Genomic DNA, 24,620 nt, shown 5'->3' on the forward strand with positions numbered 1-24,620 from the left:
TGGTCTCGTGTTCATTGTATGAGGCAGTGAATTCAACAGATATATTTCCTTGAGAATTAATCAAATAGAATGATGACATTATTTCATACCAAGCATTTCTGAGAAATCCTTCCTTTGTGACCAGTAGAGACCAGGTCACAACCTGCAGCCTTGTCAACTATTGTTAAAGATAAATGTGTTTGACTATGAACCAGTGACAACCGTGTTCATGAACTGCGACTAATCCAAAGTGTCTGTGAGACGGTTCAGGTCGTCTGAGCTGTAACTGGCCTTGAGTCTGACTGAAGCTGTTCCCTCTAAACGACAAGCTTGTGTTCCTGTGTGATTTCAAATCTCCTCTTTGTTCAACTTCTTACTTTCCCGTCTTCTCCGGCGTGAAGAAGGCCAAAGACACAGACGTGTGGTTGCGCACGTATCCGACCCGTTTGACGGCCAGCAGCTCCCTGCGATCCACCTCCCCCATGACCAGGAACCAGCCCTCGTCCTTGGCCTTGGAGAACCGGGGAGCCTGGGCCTTACTGTCCTGCTTCCTCTGAAACAACAAGACACGCTGTCACGGTCCAACTGTGCAACATGCGTAACTGTACTTACATACGTACTTACAGCATATCAACTTTATGTGAGCACGAGATCTGTTAGCGGAGGTGTGGAGAACAAAGCAGAGTCTGAAATATCATAATCCCATGTATAATGTAATGCTTTGCTCGACAATATAATATAATACAGCAGATTAAGAAATTCCGACTTTATTCTTGTAAAATTACGACTTTGGTCTCAAAGTCTCCAATTTTTTCTCTCTCAATGTGGCCCTAATACTCCGTCGTATATTCGTAATAGAAAGTGATAATTGGACTGTGCAAAAAGGAAAAAGAAGAGTCGGATAACGTCACTTTGCCCCTCAAACTTGTTTTTATTATAAATCCTGTTTCCCCGTAGCAAACTGCAGCCACGTCTAAGTTCCCAGGGGAGTTTCAGGGCTGGAGCCCACACACCCCAACGTTATGGAAACACAACACTAAATCACTGCAGTGATAAGTAGCATCAACATCTGAAGATCAGTAAATCTCTTCTGTGACAGAACTGCATCTGTGGCCAACATGCAAAAGCAACCTGAACAAAGAAAACCAGGTTAAAAGGAGTGGAGAGATAAATGGCGAGCTTCATCAGGAGAGGAGAGACTGAACAAGGCCAAAGTTCATTGTGACTTTGAGCAAATCAACTGATCAAAGTGACGAAATAGAACTACATTTTCTCTACTTTCAGCTCGGTTTCGTTCTCCACCACCTCCTGAGACAAATATCTGACTCCTCACACGCTCCACTATGTTCATCCTTCTAACGAAATAGACGTTGCGGAGACGTCACTGACCCTCTGTTGGCCCACGTTGACGCGTCTCAGCGACACCTGCAGAACATACTCCTGGTCGGCGTGGACCCGCAGCCAGCTGCTCTCCTCCCTCAGGTTCGCTCGTGGTGCCGTGGGCAGGCGAAGCTCCGTCTGCTGCTGGCTCTCCTCCCACCAGCCCTTCACACTCATCTGCACCTCCAGCACCGGGAGGTGACTCAGGAAGGACCACGCCTGACGTGGGGGGGGAGGAAGAAGAGTTTCAAAATGGAGAGGAAGGAGACCTTAACTGATTCTAACAGACACTTCTCTGGTCTTAGGAGCTTCTTGCGTGTTTATTTATGGAGGATTTGAGAAACAGTTGGTTTCAATCCCAGACAGAGGATGTGAGACATAAAAAGATGAAGGCAAAGAGACTGGAGCGAGGATGTGTGTGTGTGTGTGTGTGTGTGTGTGTGTGTGTGTGTGTGTGTGTGTTTGAAAGGTAGTGAAAAACCTCTCAATTCACACAGCAAAAGCTATTTATATGAGGATTACTCTCCCTGAGCAAATCAGACAGGAACACTGCTGCACATCTAATTATTTAATTAGAGCGCCTGCCACACTGTGGGGGGGTGGGGGGTGGGGGCAGTGGGGGAGTGAAGGTGGGGATGGGGGTGGGGGGCGGGGACACTGATTGGGTGAGGCCACGGGACCTGCCGATGTGCCCGGACACTCTCATTACTCCTGCAATTAGCACTTAAACTGGAGCTGTAAGGCCATCGATGGAACTGTAATTGGGGATCCTGGAGGAACACGGGACCAGAGTGTGTGTGTGTGTGTGTGTGTGTGTGTGTGTGTGTGTGTGTGTGTGGGAGTGAGATAATGCGGATGATCTGCATTAACCAGATGTAGGAATAGGCCCATTCTGAAGAATATTTTTGTAAAGAAGTATCGCGCCTCACTTCCCCCGCTCTACTGTACACACAGAAATCGTTTCTGTTTGCAAAAACCAACACTCGTTCTTTTTCCGTTTTCAACCTGGTGAGGCAGCGGTCCACTTCCTGTGCCTCCGTCGGCCGTAGATTAAAAGGAAGAGGAAGAAGAAGAAATCAGAACAATACAGACGAGGCGTGTCACGACTTTATTTGGTAGACTGATGTTTGTTGAAGGGGCTGTTTGAACATTAATAATCAATGTTAATACGGTGAGAGAAATATTGAGTTTAAAATAAGGCCATAGATTTCATTTGAATATTTGATTTGTGGAGTACAGGAAATAAATCAGACGCCAGATGTTGTTTGTGTGGACTCTGTACTCAGAGCTGTCCACACCTGAGATGAATGTTGATGTCATGTATGAATGGGGTGGAAGTATTCGTAATCTCACCTGGGCAATCTGACTCGAATTGAACTCTTGGCCGACAATGGCGGCGAAGACACTTTCTTTTCCGTTGCAGGCGGCGATCAGCTCAGGAAGTCCTTCGATTGGCCCGTTGTAGCCTCCCGCGCTCCTCCTCTCCTTCCTGTTTGCCCATTTACTATTCAGTGATTGGAGGAGACGGAAGGAAAAAAGAAATTCTTGGTCAAGAGGCACAGCACCACAATAAATCCTATCCCATTCCTTGAGATATCTTTCAGCATCTGGCCCGCAGCTTCTGCCATTCGCATCCCAACTCTAGTAACATTTTCACTGTTCGCACAAAATGATTTGACACTGTAGGATGCAGGTGTGGAGACTCATGTGGTGCGTGCATGGACATTAACTCTCTGGGTCTTCAATGTGTTACTACATTTGGATTTGCTCCGGCGTCGGAGGGTTTTCAGAAAGCAACCGATGGTGTTTGCCAAGTTCTACACTTGAGGACGGGATCAGTTAGAAACCGCTCAGCACCAGAGACACCGGCTACGGACGGTGCATACAAAACAGTTTCCTGTGCGTCGTGACAGCAGCCTCAAAGCTTTAAAAACCCTTAAAGGGGCAATAAACAATTTTTGGAGAAAGATTGTCTGTTGTTGATGTTTTGACCGGACCGGTCGGGGCTGGAACCCGCAGCCTCCGGTCCGAGACACGGACGCTCTAAACCACGGGCCACAACACACTGAGTCTTAGCGTCTGTCGGATGTCACACACCTGAACAGGTAGAGGTGCTGCTGTTCCACGTGCGGCAGCGTCAGCAACGAGGAGTCGTGCAGCCAGCGGCCCTGGACGATCATCTGAACCAGGTTGCAAATACCGAGGGCTGCGACGAGCCAGCCTTCATTCGCTGCGACATCCAGCATTGCCTGAGCAGAAGAAACACAGAACACAAAGTATAAAAATGAAGATCAAATAATGATTTATATTTATTCCTGCCAAAGTCAAAAGTCTGCCGGAGTATAAAATGCTTCCAACAGAGAGATAACTATAGACACTGAGTGTCTGAATACATCTCCTCTCTTGTTAGAGAGGCAGCTGTATTAGTAATACTCTTAAAACACATACAGCTCATTGCCTTGTTTGAAGTGTCCATTTGAAAAGGGGGGCAAGGTGTTAACTGATAGACATGTCAGTTTGAATGTTGTCCGGGGCGACAGCAACAGTCACGGGTCGTATTAACTTTATGCTTTTCTGTAAGTACCAATAAAAGTTTACATTTAATAAAATGAGAAACAAACCGTAAAGTAAAACTGAAAACCAGAACCGTTTCAGTAAATGGAAGCAGGATGGACACCAGAGAAGTAACCACATCCATGAACCATGAGCCATGTAACATCAATGCCAGATACACAGCATGGAAAATCACCAGCACATGTACATGTACATATGTACATATATACACACACACACACACACACACACTGAGCTGTGGACAATGGCTTACAGACGCACTGACATGGTCCTAACTTCAAACACTACATACGAGGAACAAAATAAACACCATCACGCACACACACACACATATACACACACACACACACACAAACACGCGCACACGCACACGCACACACAAACACACACACACACACACACACACACACACACACACACACACACACACACGCACCACTGTAGATGCTAAAAAATCCGCATGGAGAAAGTTTAATCGATAAAGTTATGGGGTTTGTTGTCGCCGGTGTTCCTGAATCGTTAACTGTGATAAGCGTTAAAGTTTTCAAAGAGCCACTTTCCATGTGAGATGTGGGTAGTAGAGCCGTTGTGGCTGCCAGACAATGAGATAACCTGGGGGGTTTACATACAGTATGACCCCTGAGCATCATGTTATTTATGAGATGGACCAGTAAGTTCAACTACAAATCACCTGCTAATGTTAAACATTCCCCCTTTTTATTCTCGGCTTCATCCTCGGACACAGCGCAGCCTCCCAAGATGTGCAGCACATGATTCAAATCTAATTCTCTCTCACCACTTTACCTTAAATATCCCCTCCAGTCATGTTTTAAAGTTTATAAAAATAATCTGCTACGCCTAATATTTTGTTTAACATTGTGAAAATGGAGAAATGTGTCTGAAACCATCCACTCTCTCTCCCTCACTCAGGAATTCTGAGACCATGAATATTCATGTTATGCAAATAACACAAGCCCCGCCCACCACAGCTGCTCGCGCTAGGTTGACCGGTGGAAGACTGTGATCAACAAGATGGTTAGAGACAACACATAAAACTTTCACCAACTGCGAACGCTAACGGTCTAACATGATGCGCTGCCTCTGCTGCTCTGGAAGTTTCCAGATTGGATTGATGCTTCAAAGATTCATCAGTCAGTTATCAATCACTGTAGTCATGTATTGATGGTGTGTGACTGTACCTGACAGACTCGGATGGTGTTGTCCAGCACGGTCTTGGTGTCGGTGGTGTAGTCACTGCACGGCAGCTGGGCGTGGCTGAAGTGGGCCTGCAGCAGCAGGTGGGCCTTGGTGTGGGCACTGTCGTAGGAGTGGGGGTTGACCTTCAGCGGGAGCTGCTGAGCCAACTGGCTGTTGAGCTGGTCCTCGTTGTGTCTGACGGGCAACTCAGCGTACTCCTCTGCATCCTTGAGAGGCAGAGATAGGAAACAAGAAGGAAACGAACGCAGTCAGACATTTCTTAAATCTGAGCGTCTATCTCCCAACAGCTGCATTTGAACCGGCTTGGAAATCAGCAGAGGGATGGGATCAAACTATTTCCAGAACATTTCTGGGAAAGCCACACACGGACTGACGAGGACACGACAAGCACACGCAGCGCGTCACTGGGACGACAAGATGGTTGATGCTGGTCCATCAGTCTGGTGTCTGCGTCGAGGTAATCGTTGTACAGATAGATGCACGGACACGCGCGGCTCTCCGCTTCACTCCAGTTCAACTCTGCCTAATGTACTCCCGTCAACTGGCTGCCATGGAGGTATTTGTCACCCCCCCTGCGCCAGGTGGGGGGCTGCAGGGGGTGACAGGATAGGAACAGGAATCATCTCTGAATGATTTATGGTTCAGTGCTGTTGTGTCTGCATATGGATGTGCTGGAGAGAAAGACATTTCAGAACCAACAATTCCACACAGCGACTCACACCTCTGGTAGTCACATTCCCTGGGACAGAGGAGGGGGAGGGGAGCAGGGGGAGAAGAGCCTGGAGCTCTGGGGCGGCCGTTGCATTGCAGACAGAAATCAGAAGGAGCGGAGCAAAGCAAACAAAAAGAAAAGGGAAGGTATACACAGCTGAGAGCTATTGAAGGGTCAGGTCCAAGTGCAAGTGCTTCAAAAACATACTTACAAGTTTTTACAAAATTATACATTTTGCCCGGGGGGATGATTGCGTGTCATCTGAACTTTGTCCGAACTTAATTTTTGGAAACAAAAAACCTGACAGCCCTTCTGCAGCTCGTCTGAAATTCCAAACAACTGGTTGTGTGGTTTTTAAAAAAAATAGAGCTTCTTCCGTTTTTCTACTTTTGGTTCAGTTTCAATTACAGGAACATTACTCACGAGCTGCCAAATTAATCACTACAACAAATGACCAAATCTTCATCTTTTGTTTTTTAGTATATATATATATAACATCTACTGTATGATCATTTTCAGCTACTTGTTTGTTAGGTCAGATGTTGTTGTTCACTGATGTCTTGGAAAAAAAACACAGATAGAAAAATGGCCACAAAAATGATAATAAGCATTAATTTGAGAGGCAGATGTACAAATTTTTGTTAAGTCGTCTGCGGAACAATTATCAACATTATGTTGTCGTGTTCAATTAACATATTTCTTCAGCCGACGTGGTAAACATTAAGTTACATCAAATGGCAATTCAGTCTGATTATCGGGAAAACAGTGTGTGTGTTTTTGTGTATGTCTCTGTGTGTATGTGTGTGTGTGTGTGTGTCTCTGTGTGTGTGCGTTTATGTGTGTGTGTGTGTTTGTGTGTATGTCTCTGTGTGTATGTGTGTGTGTGTCTCTGTGTGTGTGCGTTTATGTGTGTGTGTGTTTGTGTGTGTGTGTCTCTGTGTGTTTGTGTGTGTGTGTGTGTCTCTGTGTGCATGTGTGTGTGTGTGTGTCTCTGTGTGTGTGTGTATGTGTGCGTGTGTGTGTGTGTGCGTCCATGCGTGCGTGCGTGCGTGTGTGTATGTATGGAAAATAGGGGGGGGGGTGTCAAAGTTGAAGCAGGAAGCGAGGTTGTGATGGATGTCTGCACAGTGTAGTTATGGTAATAATCTCCTCTGAATAAGTTTGGATAAGTGGTGGGTTTGTTTCCAGAACTGGACGCGTGTTCACAGATGCCACGGCTTCCCAGACATCACTGACAGGAAAGTTCTTAGAGACGTCTTTTTACTCTATTGTTGTTTTTATGAATCATCCGTTTCCCTCATTAAACCATGTTTGCATGTTGTATGTGCACAGACGCCTCAGAGGACGTTCAGCCTCCGGACTGTCAACACAATAACACATAATGACCAAGTGGAAAATATGTCTCTGGAATTTTCGTGCCCCAAAGTCATTAAACAAAAAGCATCTTCAAGTTGCTCAATGTGTTCATGGGTCCTTAAACAAAACACTACCTCATTTATTTCACAATTATCCTAATCGGACAGTTTTTTTTTCTTTCGGTTGACTTTTGTCAAAATCACAACAACGTTAACGACTTTTCAGCGCTGTACATTTCATACTTTCTTTACGCCTTAGTAACGTTACCTGCCGTGGAGACGTCCTTGGGTTTAAAGGTGAAGCTTTGCGTTGTTGACGTTGTTGTTGGTGCTGTTGCTTCCTGCGAGTGGGGAGGGGCAGTTATAACCTACGGAGCACGAGCGGACGCGTAACCTGAGCAGAACCCAGTTACTACAGGAGTTATCTAGGTCTGTTAACCGGGGGGAAGGTGTTCACATGGCGTCTGAGAAACAGGGGTGTCGCCTCAACCTTTTTTTAAACTGCATGTAAACACTTGTACAGTGAGACTGGGGCAACGCTTCACATTTCAGCACTAATGTTCCAAAGCAAACAACAGGACAACGAAATGACCTTGGGACAAGTTGCACAGGCCACAAGCCAGTAGAACATCTGTGGAAGGAAAACTGAGGATGACGGTCCACAGACACTTCTCACTTCTAAAGGAGCTTTTAGAAAACGGCCCAAATCCAGGTGAGCAAAGTTTGAAGAGACTTAACCAAAGAACTGCTGCCGAAGGAGCTTCTGCACATTACTGAACGAACGACCGCCCTGCTCGACAAAGTTAGTTTGATTCAGTTCAATCTCAGCGTTTAAACAGAGAATAAATACGAGCAGAGAAGTAAAACAGACACAAAGAAGTAGCCGAGAGGTGTAGCATGGTGTTTGGAGAGAAAAGGAGAGGGTGGGAGGTGGCGGTGCAGCGAGGCGTGGGTGTTGCTCATTAGTGGCCACGCTGCAACAATTAGGGGGGAACTGGAGGAGCATGCCAGTGCTTTGTAGCTAATAGAGGGGGAGTGGACGGGGGCGGCGGGGGTGACTGGCCTATTGTATCGCAGCCTGTCGGGGAGGGAGGCAGCGGAGCATGGCATGCCTTGGTCCGCTTCCAACGACATGTGTGCAGAAAGGAGAGTGATGTTAACCGTGTGAGAGCAGCCTCCCCCCATATGTTACCGTCGTTATTAAACTCGGGTTCAACCGCTGAACACACAGAATGGAAAAGGAAATCTTTTCCCGTAAGAAAAAATATATTTTTCAACAGCCATGTTGGAATTTTTGGTCACACACAAAAAAAAATTAATATTCTTCTTAATTTGTCTCAATGCAACACGCCCTGTCCTGGACTCACTGTAGAGCACCAGATGTAGTCTAGTCACCATATATGTGTGAACTGCTTTTTATATACGTCTTCAGCATCAATTAGTTATCGACTACTAAAGTAATCAGCAACTATTTTGATAATCGATTATTCAGTTCAAGTAGTTTTTATGAAAAAAAAATTCTAGTCAAAATTCTCTGATTTCAGCTTCTTAAATGTGAATATGTTCTTGCTTCTTTGCTCCTCTGTGACAGTGAACTGAAGATCTTTGGTGTGGACAAAACAAAACTTCATCTTGGGGTTAGGGAATCACAATCAACATTTTTCATCATTTTATGAACCAAACAATTAATCGATCGACAGATTAATCGATACTAGGGACTGAGAGATGAACAAAACACATTATATATATATAAAGTTATCTCACCAGCTTTATCTTTTTAACAATGTAGAAAAGACTTGGAGAGAACAGCACTCTTCCATGATCTAAATCTTTTTTTTTTTCTTTTAGCAATAGTATTAAATTTTAAAAATCAGCACCTGAAATTGGATCTGCATCAACACGCACACGATGACAGATGGAAGACATGTGGCATCGATTTAATTTAAACAAGTGCAGATCACTGCACTTACACCAAAAAAATATGATTTTAGAAACTCAGCTGTAGACTTAAAAAGAAGATTTCTCCCAGTAATGATCTCCACCGAGATTACAAACAGATATGTAAGCCCCGTTGAAGCAGTGCTGACAAGAAGAATGTCTTCACCCCCCTCAGTGAATGTGTGAAGCAACCCTGGCCTCGTGTTGACTCGACCAATCAGAAGCCAGAGTGTGGACGACCTCTCTGCTGCACACGGGGTCGGTCAGTAAAAAGGACGAGGGGTGACGGATCACGCCACAGCTCCAGAACCAGGGGAGTTAATGAAGCTCCAGACAAAGGTGCTAATTTGTCAGCGGAGAGTAAAGCGTGTGTGTTCATGAGCCATGTGCAGCATACCTGATGTATCCTGTATTTTCAAAATGCCAACATCATAAAAAATAAAGTCTTCCAAACAGATGTGACTGGGCAACAACAACAAAAAGAAAAGAAAGAGAAAAGAGACAAAAGTGTGAAACTGGTTAAAAACGATTAACACAAAATTCTTGTTTATGTTGTAAAAAACAAAATCAATATTTAGAATGTTGCTCTAAAAGTAAGTGCAAGTCTCATGCAACACTTTTTTTTTTGCAGATATCTAATTGGAAAATAGTTTGTGAGAGTCGGATCTGTTTTAATTGCTTGACTTCCACTTAGCAAACACGACGTTTAATGGTTTCTCACACCATCAACACCAGTGGAATAAAACAGTATGCTGTAATAAAAAATATTACAGGTCTAAATTTGAATGAAGACTTCAGCCTTGAGTGCTGAGTCCTGTTCTAACTGGATACAACAGTAGCTTTATGTTCACGGTGAGAAACTTACGGTCAGAACGGAGAGCAGCTCGTGGACGGGCAGCTCGGCCTTCAGACGCTCTTTGAACATGCGGATGGTCTGATGCTTCAAGTAGTAGTAGGAGGCAATGCGGCCGTAAGTCAGTGGCTCGATGGTCCGGTCATCCTGGAGCATTAACGCAAACAACGGTTTGAGTAATGTCAATTACATTTACATTTTTACAGACGACAAACTCAAAGTAATATATTGCACACACCTCTTTTATCTCCATGCAGTAGGAGCACTCCAGGTCCCGCAGGCTCCGCTCCACCAGGTCGGACAGGTACTTGTTAACTGACTCGTGGTTTATGTCTTCGAGGCTGTAATAACTGGAACCACACAAGAGTTTTGATTACAAAAAAGTGACTTTAGATTAAAAAAATAAAAGAGAAACGAACTTAGAATTAGTTCTGTTAATCTGAGACACGGGTCGCGAGAGACTCAGAGAGTTGGAGCAGGTAGTACATTCCCCGGAGATCGGCCACAACGTTGAATGTGAGCCAGTACTCTTATGGATACTGCTTATCGATCTGGTACTTTAACACTACTCTTATCAGTTTAGTTTCCTTTTTTTTTTTAGAAGAAAATTTCAACCAAATGAGAATAAAATGGAATGGACACATGTTGTTCTACTAAACAAAAACAGGTTTGTCCTCGACTGCTCAGGTAATTCTGTTGTGAAAGATACGTGACCACTGAAGACTACATAGATAATGTTACAAACAACAAGGATACAATCAAGAATGTGTCTCTATGATCCGACTGGGAATACAACACACTTTGTAGTGGTTTCCTTTACTGAGGGTTTCTCTCCTTACTGATGATGGGAACTCATCGCGGCCTGATGGAAAACACAGATACAATAACGACGGTCGAGTGAAATTGTTGCCACTGCTGCATCTACACAGGTTAGAATCCTGTACACACTGTTGTGCTTCAGAGGGAAACTAAGAAAGAAAGAAAGAAAAATGTCCAGCCCTCGCCAGCAAATGGCTCCCAGGTTAGACTGTTATTACCTGAAAATAAGACAAACCAGTGGCCAAAATGGGTTCCATGCTCCGCTCTGCCAAGTAAGAGTTCCCACGTGAGGCTGAGCAGACACGTAATCAGAGACAATCTTCATTAGCTCATAATGCCAATATTTGAGCGTGATGTGAGCGAGTCAAACAGAAGAGCGAGAGAAACCAGGCACTGATACATCAAAGCCGGTGGAAACAGATGCTGGAAAAAGCTAAACCTATAGGTTTGTTTGCCAAGGTGAAAAAAGAAAATGTGTACATCTTTAAAGTAAATAATCTTAAATATATTCTTTTGAAATGCAGAGAACTCTCGTTGAGCAGCGTCCTGCCAACTGGAGGGGCGCAGCTTTGCTAATGTGAGTTAACGTGGATGTGTGACAGCTGAACTGGAACCACAACACGGACGTTTAGGGACATTTCAACTTACATTTCAACTTTATTCTCGAAATGTAAAATACATTTGAAAATAAATCTTCCCCCTCATTTTTCTTTTTCTCAAGCCTGGCACTAATACTCTTCTGTAATAACCAGTACATAAGTGAACATGTATATTATAATTATAATATTAATAATACATTTCATTTATGCAGGTATCTGCATAATGCATGCAAACCAGGGCCCACTGAAAAATCCCAGACTTCTCATGTTATGTGACATTGACCCATATCTTCATGATGATGATGATGGAAAATCATTAATCGTTCAGTTAGCAGCAGTGACACAGGTGACGGCCATATTTATTGTGTGTATCATGTTTAAGTATTTCTTCCCGTTTGCACCAACATGTTAACGGCGCATGACTCTATAAGCGGCGAACGTGTTTATGACCCAACACATTTCACAGGTCTTCGCCGGTGGCAGCGCCTGTCAGATTAAGTTATTACCATTAAGCGTCTTCACCATTAAGGCTCCTGGCGGCACCGGGAGTCGGGGCTGCAGATGTTTACGACGCCCGTGGGAACTCGTGTGTGTATGTGTGTGTGTGTGTGTGTGTGTGTGTGTGCACCTGTGACTGTGTGTGTGGGGGGGAATCAAAGCCTGGAAGCCGCAGTGATAAATTAGCTGTTCACATACATATAAAACACAGCTGCGTGGAGATAACCGCGTGTCAGGGGATCGGTTCATTAGGAGACATCGGTCATGATATCTAATATCATTCCCTGTATCATGAGGGCAAATCTACACCTGTTGATTAAAGAGGCCAAAATATGTTTGTCGTACTGGAACCAAATTCTGTTTTGATTCAACAGAAAGCACACATTCGTAGTATTTTTTTTATGTTTAATTTATGTCAACTACTATTCAGGAGACCAAAGAGGAAAACCACAGTTCACCGTTACAGATACAATGGGTGGGAGATCAATGGCATATGATGAAAGTTAATCATCTATAATTACCATTCCATGAATTGAGTTATTGTGAGCGTACACACACACACACACACACACAAACACACACACAATCACACACTCACACACACACACTCATACACACACACACACACACACACACACACACACACACACACACACACACACACACACACACACACACACACACACACACACACACACACACACACACACACACACACACACACACACACACACACACACACACACACACACACACACACCCTGCTTCTCGTCAGGCGGGGTTATAACTACCACCACCTACAATGTTTGAAATAGTGGTTGTAGTATTATTATCCTGGGTCTCAGTAATGTTTGTGAGTTTAAATTATTTTTCAAGCTTTTGGTGTTTGGAGATTTTCATCAGGAGGATCAATGATTCTGGTTCAAACTCAAAATCAGGATTGTTCACATGGTCTCTGCCAACACGTGACCATAAATTTCGTCTGAGGATTTCCACCAACACAGTCTTTGAGAAACACCACATCTTAGTCATTGTTTTTCTCGCACAATTGTTAAGGCTGATCAATATCTGGGTCGCATAGCTGTATTTGGTATGATCCTCCTGGCCGGCCTCAGTCAGGGGCCCGACAGGTAAATGTGGGCTGACAGCCGTGCAAATACCAACAGGCTGGAATGTTCTGGACCGGTCTCTCGTCTACGCAGCAGATGTTTGACTCAAGAAACACGGCAGCAGGTTGTGAGCGCAGGCTGAGAATGTGTGTGTGCGCATGGGGTTTGTGCGTCTGCTTCATCTTTTGATCTGCGGTGTGACGACGGCTTCTCTAACCTGGGGTTCATCACCAGCCGTCTGAAGAAGTACGTCCAGGTGAGGTAGTCCATCGCGTCCTGTTTGGATGAGATGGTTCCGGCGGAGATCTCGGCATTCAGATGGTCCGACAACACGCCGAGGAGGCTGGGGACAAAAACACAGGCACAGACAAGACAGACACCGACGCAGGTATATTTTTATTAATAGGAGAACAGATTCTGACAATTATCATTTACTTCTTAGATAAATATATATATATTTTTTTTAAGCAAATGTCCTCTGAAAAAATTTTGTTTGTGCATGTTCACTGTGAAACTGGATCTTTCACCTGTCTCAAAAACAATATTTCAGGGGGGAGGGAATCTGACTCCATGGCGATGACGGCAGAAATCCTAATGACCAAGATAACAAACTGATGTGTGTCTGACCGTTACCTGGACTCCACGGGGAACGGCTCGTAGAGGAACTTCTTGTAGAAATCCTTCTTGATGTCGTGGACGAGGATGACCGCTTTGCCCTGGTCGTCGAACTGAGGCCGACCCGCACGCCCCATCATCTGCAGAACATCTACACACACAAAGGTAATGTAAAAATATGGAATCACATCCCCTCTCAGTTGGAGTACAGAATTCTTATGTCCACTTTTATTCAGTGGTATGTTAAACCGCTGAGTGACACCTAATGGACAGGACAGTGTACCTGTGATGGGGTAGTCCACGTAGCGCCTGGACTTGCCATCATAGTATTCAGTTCCCTTGACGACCACCAGGTGAGCGGGGAAGTTCACCCCCCAGGCCAGAGTGCTGGTGGCGATCAGAACCTGGGAAAAGAGAAGAGAACTCATTACTGTACAGTGATGTCACAGGAAAAAACTTGACCCATATAAAACAAATGAAAACATGTTGTACAGTACAGAGTGAAGACACTCACCTGGATCTTACAGTTGACGAACAGCTCCTCCACTGTCTTCCGGTCTCTCTCGTGAAGGCCCGCGTGATGCATGCCGATCCCGAAGGCCAGCGTCAGCTTCAGGTTAGAATCCCTCACCGTGGCGATTATGTCCTCGATCTACAGACGAACCAGAAAAAAACAAGACGGCGACAGATCAACGTCAGACACAAACTGACCGAGAGGCATCGAAACACATTCATTCATTCATCGTCTACCGCTTTATCCATTTAAGGGTCGCGGGGGGTCGCTGGAGCCAATCCCAGCTAACATTGGGCGAGAGGCGGGGTTCACCCTGGACAGGTCGCCAGCCTATCACAGGGCCTCATACAGAGACAGACAACCATTCACTCTCGCATTCACACCTACGGTCAATCTAGAGTCTCAATGAACCTGACCCCATTCTGCATGTCTCTGGACTGTGGGAGGAAGCCGGAGAACCTGGAGAGAACCCACGCATACACGGGGAGAACATGCAAACTCCACACAGAAAGGCCCTGGTTGAACCGGGATTCGAACCCAGAACCTTCTTGCTGTCGAAGGTGCTAACCACTACACCATCAAGCATCAAAACACAGTGACACGTAAATGTATGAGGGTTGAGTGAAAACCCAGCCCTGGGAGAAGGAGCCGGGGGGTTTCAGGCAGGAGCAGAGGGAGGAAGAAGAGCTGTCAGGTCAGAGAGGGGGGTCCGGGCCAGTGGGGACCCCCGATGGGAGTTAAGCAGCTCTCACCAGGAGCCTGTCAGTCAAACAGCAGGGAGCTGAGCTGCTCCACGGGCCAGCAGAGAGGCAGCAGGCAGAAAGCATATATCATCAGAACACACACACAGAGGCCGAGGGCGGCTGTGAGTGGTGGAAGGCTGCCAAAGACCTACACTCACTACTGTCCCTGAATGCATCCTGTCATTCAAGATGCGTTCAGGCGCTGTAGCCACTGAGATCTCTTTACACTCACACGTATATCAGACACAACGTTGTCGTACCGTACCTCTCTCTCGTCCTGGTGCAGCCACTGTTTGGGGTTGTCCTCTGTGGCCAGGTAGGCGATGAGGTCCAGGGCGGTGAGTCGGGTTTGACGTCGCGACGAGACAAAGATCAGCACCGGTTTGGCCGGGGAGTGGCTGCGTATCGCTGCGAAGAGACGTTCAAAAAAGAGTTTGTGTGTTTTGATTCATGCATCCTGATCTGTGGTGGTCAGCCACAGATTCAAACCTTCATAAGAGCTCACACTGATTTATAGTTTCTAATTTCTAAAATGACTCACTCCTGAAACAGCTGCTAACTTAAATTTTTCCAACAGGAGGAAGTATATGGAACAATCACTACATTAGCATGAGAGAAAATATCAGATAGCTCCCAAAAAGTGGAAATAATTTTACACCGGGTTCACTTCTTCTTCTTATTGGTCATAAGTTCAATCGTTCATTTTGTAGCAAAACAAACATGCCCAGACTTTTATGAAGCACGCAGTAAAATTGTAGCAGTCCCACCGGCAGTGTGAAGAGCCGTCCGATAAATCAAGTGCGCACGTGTAAATGTGTAAACCATGTGTGTACATGTGCACGTGTGCAACTGTTACCTTGGAAGGTGGGCTTGTTCATGCTGGCCATGCGGGGGCAGTAGTGTTGTCCTGGGAAACCGTGGATGTGAACTTCCAGGGGCACGGGGCGGACGGACGGACGGAAGTTAAACAAACCCACCTGTTGAGCATGAGGAGAAAAGGGGAGGGGACGGACAAAGACAGAAGAGAGAAGAGATTTAATGTGAGCAGCTGGCAACACGAAGCCCCATCTGGCGTAACGTGAACTGTCTGTCGTCGAGGAGCAGAGCAGCAGCAGGTCACTGTCGGTCTCCGTTCAACCTTTAATGCGTCCGCTGTGTTAATAGTGTGATGAGGTGTCACCGCGCAGCGTAGGAAGAGAACTGAACTCTGTGTGTGACGGGATGTTGTGAAGAGTGTGCGTTGTTTGTCGTGTGTTGTATTGAGTACAGTCGTCTGAAAAGCCCGGGTGATTTAGCAGCTCAGTGCCGACAGCAGCCCAACACTCAGATTTAAACAGATGGCAGACGGCCAAGATCAAGCACCGTCTCTCTACGACTCTGGCAGCAGAGCTACAGTGATATTAAGATATTGTGAAATGTGTCTGTGATGATGCAAAAAATAATCATTAATCTTAATCTTATTTTAGGAGAATTTCATGATATATAGTGACCAGCAGCAACAGAAAAAAAGTAAGACAGTGATCACTATTTTATTGTAGTGATAGAATCCTCTTGTGAAGAAGACTTGAGAAGACTATTGTTTTCATATTCTAAGATCATAAAGCTCATGGCACAAGTGTATTAAATCGGTTGAATTTACAAAGGTCACTGTGCTAAAGGGGTTGTACTTACCCTCGGAGGTCAGTAATTCAGAGTTCCTGAGATTATAACGGAACGATAACCCCGACCTCTGAGTGTTGAGTTCCGAGTTCCGAGGTGTTATTGAACGCAGCATTAGTCTCGTCTTAGTGTTTTGGTGTAACGTGCAAGAAACCAATGAGAGTCTCCCATTCCCTTCAAAAGCCAGGTGAGCTTACACCTCTACAGATTTCTATTACTGCTATTTGCCAGGTCAATAGAGTGAACGCTGCCCCGAGGAGGAGAACTGAGCATCTGTGAGTGTATGTACTGTATGGATGCATATTACCATCTTGACAATGAACTCTTAAAACAACTATGAAATATTCTGCGCAGCTGACTTCAGAATGTTTTTTTTTAGTTTGTCAAAAGCACAATCGCTTTCTGCATTTGAAATGAGTTTTACAGACTTTTGATGTTCTAGAATTCCAGAGGCGGTTTCTAAAATACTTTCCTTCAGACGTGTGAATAAAATGACAACAAATATTTAACACATTTTCTAACATCTGTCTGAGTCAGTGAACATCGAGCGCTTTAATCCTCAAGACACCGGTTAAAGCAAAAAGAAAGAGAAAGAGGAGAGAGATCCTGGACCCAGGGAGAGAAATTACTAACACGTGACGTTAAGACTTGATCTTCAGTACTCCTGCTTTGATTCAATTTTATTTTTTTTCACATTGGCATGGACGGGCCATCAGCGAAGTGTGTAAACTATCAGATTTGTACTGATAACATATTGGTAAAATCACAATCGCAGTTTCTCTGCTTCAAGCTGACGGGGGCCCACTGCCAACATTCCTGAACCATTATAGAGGAAAAAACTAAAAGGTGAACTCCGGACCAAAACTATCTGGTTATCCAAATTGCTATTATTATTATTATTATTATAAACATTTAATCAGATATGAATATGAAGGCAACACATGAATCGTAAAAGACAGAGACTTTGGTTTCACTGCAGCATTGTTCTGAGTTCACACAGAGCCACTGTGACTCGTCCTCCGACAAGGGAAGCTTATGAAGACGATCCCAGCATCTGGCCACGGAACACGGGGGTCAGGAGGGAACAGGAAATACACTGGAGCAAATTTTACTAATATTTACGGTAAAAGAGACAAGAGGATCGGAATCTGACCTGTCCGATTCCCAGCCAGTCGGCGAGGTCTCGAGCGTTGGCCAGAGCCGTGGACAGACCGACGACTCTCACGCTCCGGGACGTGTGGGAGGAGATGAAGTTGGTCCGGGACACGATGACCTCCAACACGGGACCCCGGTCCTCACCTGGGGGACAGAGACAGACATGTTCACACTGGTACAGGTAACAGACACTTTTCTGAGTGGAGGGGGACTTTAAACTTTAATGCAGATCCTCACTTTGAGAAGTCAGATTCATTCAAACTGACACTGTCTTATCTTATCATCTGCAGGATCTCCTGAGGTGAGCTGCCTCTTTCTCTCACTGCATCTCGTTCATTCCTCATTTGAACATGTGAACACTCGAGCTGCACAGTGGCCGTCTCACACCGAGAAGCTCTTTTCAGAAACAAAACCGTCAAACGTTGAAGAACACTGGGACTGACGCCCGTTCGTCGTCAGACTCTTACCCAGCAGGTGGATCTCGTCGATGATGAGGATGGCGACTTTCTGGACGTAGCTTCGGTTCTGCCAGCTCCTGCTCACTCCGTCCCACTTCTCCGGCGTGGTGACGATGAGGTCGGCCTGCGCGATGGCTCTCATGTCGGGAGTCACGTCACCCGTCAGTTCCACCACTCTACACACACACACACACACACACACACACACACACACACACACACACACACACACACACACACACACACACACACACACACACACACACACACACACACACACACACACACACACACACACACACACACACACACACACACACACACACACACACACACAATAAGACATACACACAACACCTCTCTTACCTTTGTAAACAGCAGTTCAACTAACGACTGAAGAGTTTTTCTTTTCACTTACTTCTTTCCAAGTTTTTCCTCAATCCTGATCTTCCAGTCCTCAATCCTCTCTCGAACCAGGGCTTTCAGAGGGGCAATGTACACAACCTGGACAAATGATAACAAATACTATAGAGTCATCTAATGCACAGACCTGGGTTCTATTCTGACAAGTATTAGAATAATCTATTAGGGGAAAAAAGCCAAAAGCACCATGACACTGATCTCCATTCCAGAGTATTTCTAGGCTCAACACAAAAGTCTTATAAAGATAATTTTTAAAAGAAACTAACGTTAAGGTTATGATCTGTGTTGCTAAACTAATAAATCTGTTTATCTCAAGCTTTTCTCTTGTCACAGGGCCACGAGGTTGACAGGTACAATATCAAGACAAAGCTTACAAACAGATAATAATGTGACACGAATAAATGTCTTCACTGCTGTTTGGTTGTACTTATTCTTTCCTGACAGTTACACATTTAGACAGTTTCTCTCCGTCACACTTAAACTAAGGAACATTTCCCACGACAGTGTTTGTCAGTGACATTATTGATGTAGCCACACAAGCAAAGTTCATGTTTGTTTCCAAACTGCAATTAAACTGATTTTTTTATGTAACAAAAATGCCAGTTAAGGTTTGTTTACAGCCACAAATCAGAACAATAATTGGCTTTGTTCGATTGTTTCCCCCGATCTATTCTTCTCTCTTTGATAACAACAATAACCTCACCAGCATACTTCAGTGCAGTACACATTCATTTGTGGTTGCTGGGAGATATCTGACCAAAAATGGAAAATTCTGTAATTACAGTTACACAGTTTAATAATAAATGTGTGTTTTTCTTAGGGATTGAACAGATTCCAGTCTTGTTTTCTAGTGCGTCTCAGTTTCACACACGAACGGAGAAGACGAGTCAGTGCATTCCTTGAATTTAACAGACGGAGCCAGACAGACGGTCGAACCTTCGAGGTCGGATACTCGTTGAAGACCCGGAACATGGCCATCTCTGCCGCGATGGTCTTCCCGGAGCCCGTTGGCGCCCCCAGCAGGACGTTGGTGTCGCTGTGATACAGCGTGTGGAAGATCTGGGTCTGGATGGGGTTGAAGTGGGTGAACTTGTACAGGCTCTCGTACCGGTGGTCACCCAGAGCCGTCACCGGCAGCGGCTGCAGGTCCAGCAGCTCTGACGGGGAGAGAAGAGGCAACTGGATTCCTTTTTTCATAAAACTCAAAAGTTTGTGGGACCAAAAGCTGGCTGCATTCAAAAAAACTAAATACAGAATGGTACAGTACGTATTCATGTAACATTCATTTCCTGAACTCTGGAGAAAAAAATAAGGAAAGCGATGGACAAATCTGACATTTATTCATATTAAAATTTTGAGGATTCAAAATTATAATTCCCATTGTGACGACACAAGAGTGTGTTTGAGGTGTGGAGTGTGTGTGTGTGTGTGTGTGTGTGTGTGTGTGTGTGTACCGGTGTGTGGCGGGTGTCTCTCGGGCAAGATGAGGTTCTGGAAGTTGATGATGCAAACGGCCTCGGCCCCAAGCCAGCGGTCGGACACCGCCTTGATGTAGTACTGGGAGGGCAACGGCTCAAAGATGGGGATGGTGAAGACAATGTGCTGAGGCTCCACTGTCACAACCTGGATAGAGCAAAAACACACACACACAGGAAGCAAGGTCACGGTGTTGTCCTCGAGTGAACCCGAGGTCTGAGATGATGAAATGAAAGGCACCTGTTTCTTCTGCAGCAGGAAGTACTCAGAGTGGTAGATGTGGTCGTTGCTGGGATCCTCCACCCACAACCACCAGGGCTCCCCCACCGACCCGTGGACCTGAACCACAGAGAGACGGGACGTTTACATCGGGTTCACTTCTTCTTCTTATTGGTCATTAGTTCAATCTTTCATTTCAAAGTATTCAAGTACAACTGACTCAGCGACACAGCGGTGAGGGGGGGTGTCTTCATGCCTCTTTCCCACCCTACATTCTGACATAAACGAAGGTCGAAATTGATATGACAAAATAACAGCAGAGAACATTATAAAAACAATAGCTCCCAGCCTTCACACTCCTCTGTCAGGTTAGTAGCCTCAGTGGTTGTTTCCCCGGTGCCATCAGGGAGGCGGCTCATGTGTCGCTACATGTGTCCCGGCTCTGCAGCCGGATCACCGCTAAGCCAAGCCAGGGTTCCGTTACTGCTCTCCCATGATTGGAGCACGCATTGATAATTGGACATAAACATTCATCATCATATACGGCCGCCGACAACAATGGGTTTCCTGTTTCCCGCTCGGATTCCAAGCACCAAACTCCAGGACTGAGCTTCCCATGATCCCCTCTGGTCTGTCTGACCGCTGAGGTCTGGGAGGCGTTGTGGTTGTCAGGGACAGATGGAGATTCCATGGCTATGAGGAAAAAAAGGTGGAGGAACAGGCTCCTCTTTCCTTCATTGAGAAAATGAGGACTGTGACTAAAACTGGTTGTGTCATTGTTATCACCCCCGTCCTTTTATTTGTTGCTAGGTTTGTCTTTTCTTTTGTGTTGGGACTTTCACTTATAACTTTGTTACTTATTATAATTACTTATGAATAATGACTGTCACAGCACACAAACAGATAAACAGGGGTCGTCACACTTGATGACTTTGTCAGGAGAAACGTTTGCTTTAAAAAAAATAATTTAAATGGCGACCGACAGAAGCAGCTCGTGACCGTACGCGTCGTCGAGGTTTACCTGGTCGTTCCAGCGAAAGTCCGGCGTGACGAGGAGCCGGATTCGCAGGACGGTGCGTGTGATTGGCTGGATGCTGGCCTCCATCGTGATGGAGGGGATCTGGTGGACGCACTGTTTGACCGTCAGGCCGATGTTGACGTGGTGCAACATGTGTCCTGGGGAACAAACACGCCCGGCGTTATGAGTGTTCTGCCTCATGAATGTGAGTGAATCTGATGGAGCGCTTTCAGTACACATGATAACTGATATTCAATTATTAACAACTGGACCAGCTACATACAGTATAATGTACCTAAAATGTACATAACTCTGAATTTATCAACAAATTGTAGACTTTCAGAAATAGGAACAATTCCTACAAAAATATGATAATTTATTAAATACAGTCCAGTTAGTTAAATAAAGGCCCCAGCCAAAGTTTTAATTTATATCTGACATTTTGTCTATTTGTGTGTTTAAATTGCACATACATCAATGAAACTAGGATTCAGATGTGTTTTTTACCGATCTCGTCCTTTCTCATCTCCTTCAGTTTGTCAACGGTGAGCTTCTTCTCCTCCAGGCGGTTCAGCACCACGTGACTCAGGTTGTGGAACTGGCGGAGAGGGTGGGCGAAGCCCCACAGCCGCTTGTCGATCACCTTGCAGAGGGTGAGGAGTCGGTAGGTCATGGCCGGCCAGCGCTTCCTCAGAGCGATCTCGAACAAGGCCCGGACGATACGAGCGGCGTTCTGCGATGGAAAAAACAACAACCCTGCATCAGCATCGATCTGAGAAATACACCAGCAACATTACTGTTGCATTCATAGAACGATTATTTCCCCTTTCTCAAGACAGTTAAAGATGAAAAGTAACAACAGCATAAATACTAGTAAAAATTGAGAGCCCGAACCGTTCGTTGGAGTCTTTCACACACCCACCGGTATCGGTCAATATGAAAACTTTTAATTTACAGAACACACAATTCAGGAAAGATGTTTCTATTTTCACTGTATTATTTTCTATACTATTTTCAACATCAATATATTTGTGTTTTCTTTTTATTTATGGTAATTTAACCAAACACTCCAACAATCGACTGTAAATAGAAATTATATTAATCAGGAATGGAAACTGTGTTTAACAAGTCAAATCCCAAAGTATGTGCTCTGCAAAAAGTAGACAACATCAGCTGACGACTTCTGGTACAGATATATATTGATGTATCTCGTAGTGTGTGTGTGTTTTACTTCCTCACCTGTGCCACGTACGACAGGTCGGAGATGAGCGAGAAGCTGTCCAGCTCCCCGCGGCCGATGTACGTCTGCAGGAGGATGTTGACCTTGCCGTAGCCGTTCTCCACGCCGCCAGCGGCCGGCAGGTGACAGTGGCTGTAGAGCAACTGCTCCAGCTCCTCCGTCTCCTCGTCACGAACCTTCCGACACAGAGACACAATAGTGTTTTTTCATGTCGTCATGAAGTCTTTTTAAGTGGATGAGGACACTTCGATCACAGACGGCGGGCAGACATCTAGTGTAAACTTCATGAACACTCAGCTGTTCGGAGGATGACTACAGGTTTATAATCATTACCGTTTTAATTTTTTAACATAATCTAGACATTGTGACGAGCGAGTGTGTGTGAAGACCTCTCACCTTCAACTGGTCAAACTCCTCGGCCTTGGACACGATATTGAGGATGTCGGCCTCCGTTCGCTGAGAGTTGAAAAGCTCATTGAACGTCTTCAGAGATGAGGGGGAAACAAATAAACGTTAATTAAACAGTGAATCCGATAACTTCCATCTGCCCACTGACATGTTGGGTGAGTCTACCTCTATGGTGTTGTATCTGATGTAGAAGTGGCTGGCGGTCCTGCCCAGGTCGGTGGAGGCGAAGTAGCCAGTGCGCTCCTCGAAGCGGATCATCCGAGCCTTGTCCAGCTTCCTGCCAGACTCCATCACCAGCTCCCGCCTGTACATCTCCAGCGAGGGATCCATCTGAAAACAATTTGCAGTGTTTGATTTGAATCCGCTTGAGACTTACAGTAGTATGATGTCTGGTCTTTGTCGTGTCAACACTTTCTCTCACATTTTGTACATTCTGCAGCAAGAATAAGACAATTACGACTGAATGTCATGTCGATCTTCGGGAGATATGTTCTCCTATATAGGAAAAACAGATAACTGTTTTTGTTGCTTTTACGAGCTGCAATAGATTAATCGATTTGTAGTAATCCACTACTGAATCAATCAACAACTATTTTGATAATTGATTAATCGGTTCAAGTAGTTTTTATGGAAAAAAGGTCAATATTCTCTGATCTCAGCTTCTTAAATGTGAATATTTTCTGGTTTCTTTGCTCCTCGGTGACAGTAAACTGAATATCTTTGGTGTGTGGAAACAAAAGCAAAACATTTTTCACCGTTTTATGAATCAAACAACTAATCGATTAATCGGGAAAAGAATAAGAGAGGTAACACTCATCACCGACCTGATAAGCCTTGTGGTTGATGCCGTATGCCAGGGGGTTTGCCCTCATGCGAACATAGAAGTATGTATAACTCAGCCACTTCACCGCCTCCTCCACGTTGGTGACCGTCCCCAAAGCGACCTGAAGCCGGGAGAGAGAGCAGAGGGAAACCCCTCATCACTGGTGTCTGCCACCATCTAGTGGACACCTGAGGAAACTGCAGCATCAACAAGGGGTTTACAACTGCACCATTGGGATCACGACGCACGTAACCCCTTCTCAGCTTAGACGCAATAACTGAACATAAAATACTTTTTTTTTTCACAAGCCACATATTTGTTTTAAGCAAAATATAACTGAGATTATCATTTTTCGTGACTGGCAAAACCTGCTGATGTCCTTCATCACAGAGCCTCCACCGAAGTTTATATGACAAACTCAACTGAGCACAGATTAAGTTTAGGCAGGGCCATGAAGTCAAGCTCAACCAAGAATCAATTCAACACATCAAAAACATTTGTTTTTCTAAATTCACAGGGACCTTTGTGATACTGTTAGTGCAGTTCCCTCCCACATCATACAGGAAGATGAAACGTGTTGTAAGTTGCTCCATTAAATCAGTCAGGATTTACTTTCACTTCCTGATGCATCAAAAACAACAACGTTCCAGCAAAATACATGCAGAACCATTCCTGTTCACTTTTGCCTTCATTTCTTTAAATATTAAAGAAAATAATTTCTGCAGACAGAATTGAAAGAATAAGGACAACATTTACATGAGTCCTGTCAAAGTAGTGTGTGTATGTGTGTGTGTGTGTGTGTGTGTGTGTGTGTGTGTGTGTGTGTGTGTGGACT

General features: G+C 45.0%; 1 protein-coding gene across 1 annotated transcript in view; it reads right to left on the minus strand.

The window, feature by feature from the left end:
• Window positions 1-24,620, minus strand: part of ascc3 (activating signal cointegrator 1 complex subunit 3) — an 89,102-nt gene that overhangs the window by 1,547 nt on the left and 62,935 nt on the right. Inside the window, exons 17-41 of the mRNA XM_035643535.2 lie at window positions 23,787-23,906; window positions 23,128-23,292; window positions 22,951-23,037; window positions 22,554-22,730; window positions 21,822-22,047; window positions 21,318-21,472; window positions 20,318-20,416; window positions 20,056-20,224; window positions 19,538-19,758; window positions 18,597-18,682; window positions 18,188-18,354; window positions 17,719-17,864; window positions 15,763-15,883; window positions 15,172-15,314; window positions 14,164-14,301; window positions 13,933-14,053; window positions 13,668-13,800; window positions 13,252-13,377; window positions 10,248-10,359; window positions 10,022-10,156; window positions 5,133-5,357; window positions 3,457-3,608; window positions 2,713-2,863; window positions 1,369-1,578; window positions 357-532 (exon numbers count right to left, since the gene is read on the minus strand). Of these exons, the coding sequence (XP_035499428.2) occupies window positions 357-532; window positions 1,369-1,578; window positions 2,713-2,863; window positions 3,457-3,608; window positions 5,133-5,357; window positions 10,022-10,156; window positions 10,248-10,359; window positions 13,252-13,377; window positions 13,668-13,800; window positions 13,933-14,053; window positions 14,164-14,301; window positions 15,172-15,314; window positions 15,763-15,883; window positions 17,719-17,864; window positions 18,188-18,354; window positions 18,597-18,682; window positions 19,538-19,758; window positions 20,056-20,224; window positions 20,318-20,416; window positions 21,318-21,472; window positions 21,822-22,047; window positions 22,554-22,730; window positions 22,951-23,037; window positions 23,128-23,292; window positions 23,787-23,906 (3,761 nt within the window). The remainder of the gene's footprint in view (window positions 1-356; window positions 533-1,368; window positions 1,579-2,712; window positions 2,864-3,456; window positions 3,609-5,132; window positions 5,358-10,021; window positions 10,157-10,247; window positions 10,360-13,251; window positions 13,378-13,667; window positions 13,801-13,932; window positions 14,054-14,163; window positions 14,302-15,171; window positions 15,315-15,762; window positions 15,884-17,718; window positions 17,865-18,187; window positions 18,355-18,596; window positions 18,683-19,537; window positions 19,759-20,055; window positions 20,225-20,317; window positions 20,417-21,317; window positions 21,473-21,821; window positions 22,048-22,553; window positions 22,731-22,950; window positions 23,038-23,127; window positions 23,293-23,786; window positions 23,907-24,620) is intronic.

The sequence above is a fragment of the Scophthalmus maximus genome, chromosome 1 (genome assembly GCF_022379125.1).
Source record: "Scophthalmus maximus strain ysfricsl-2021 chromosome 1, ASM2237912v1, whole genome shotgun sequence".
In the NCBI taxonomy this organism is placed as follows: domain Eukaryota; kingdom Metazoa; phylum Chordata; class Actinopteri; order Pleuronectiformes; family Scophthalmidae; genus Scophthalmus; species Scophthalmus maximus.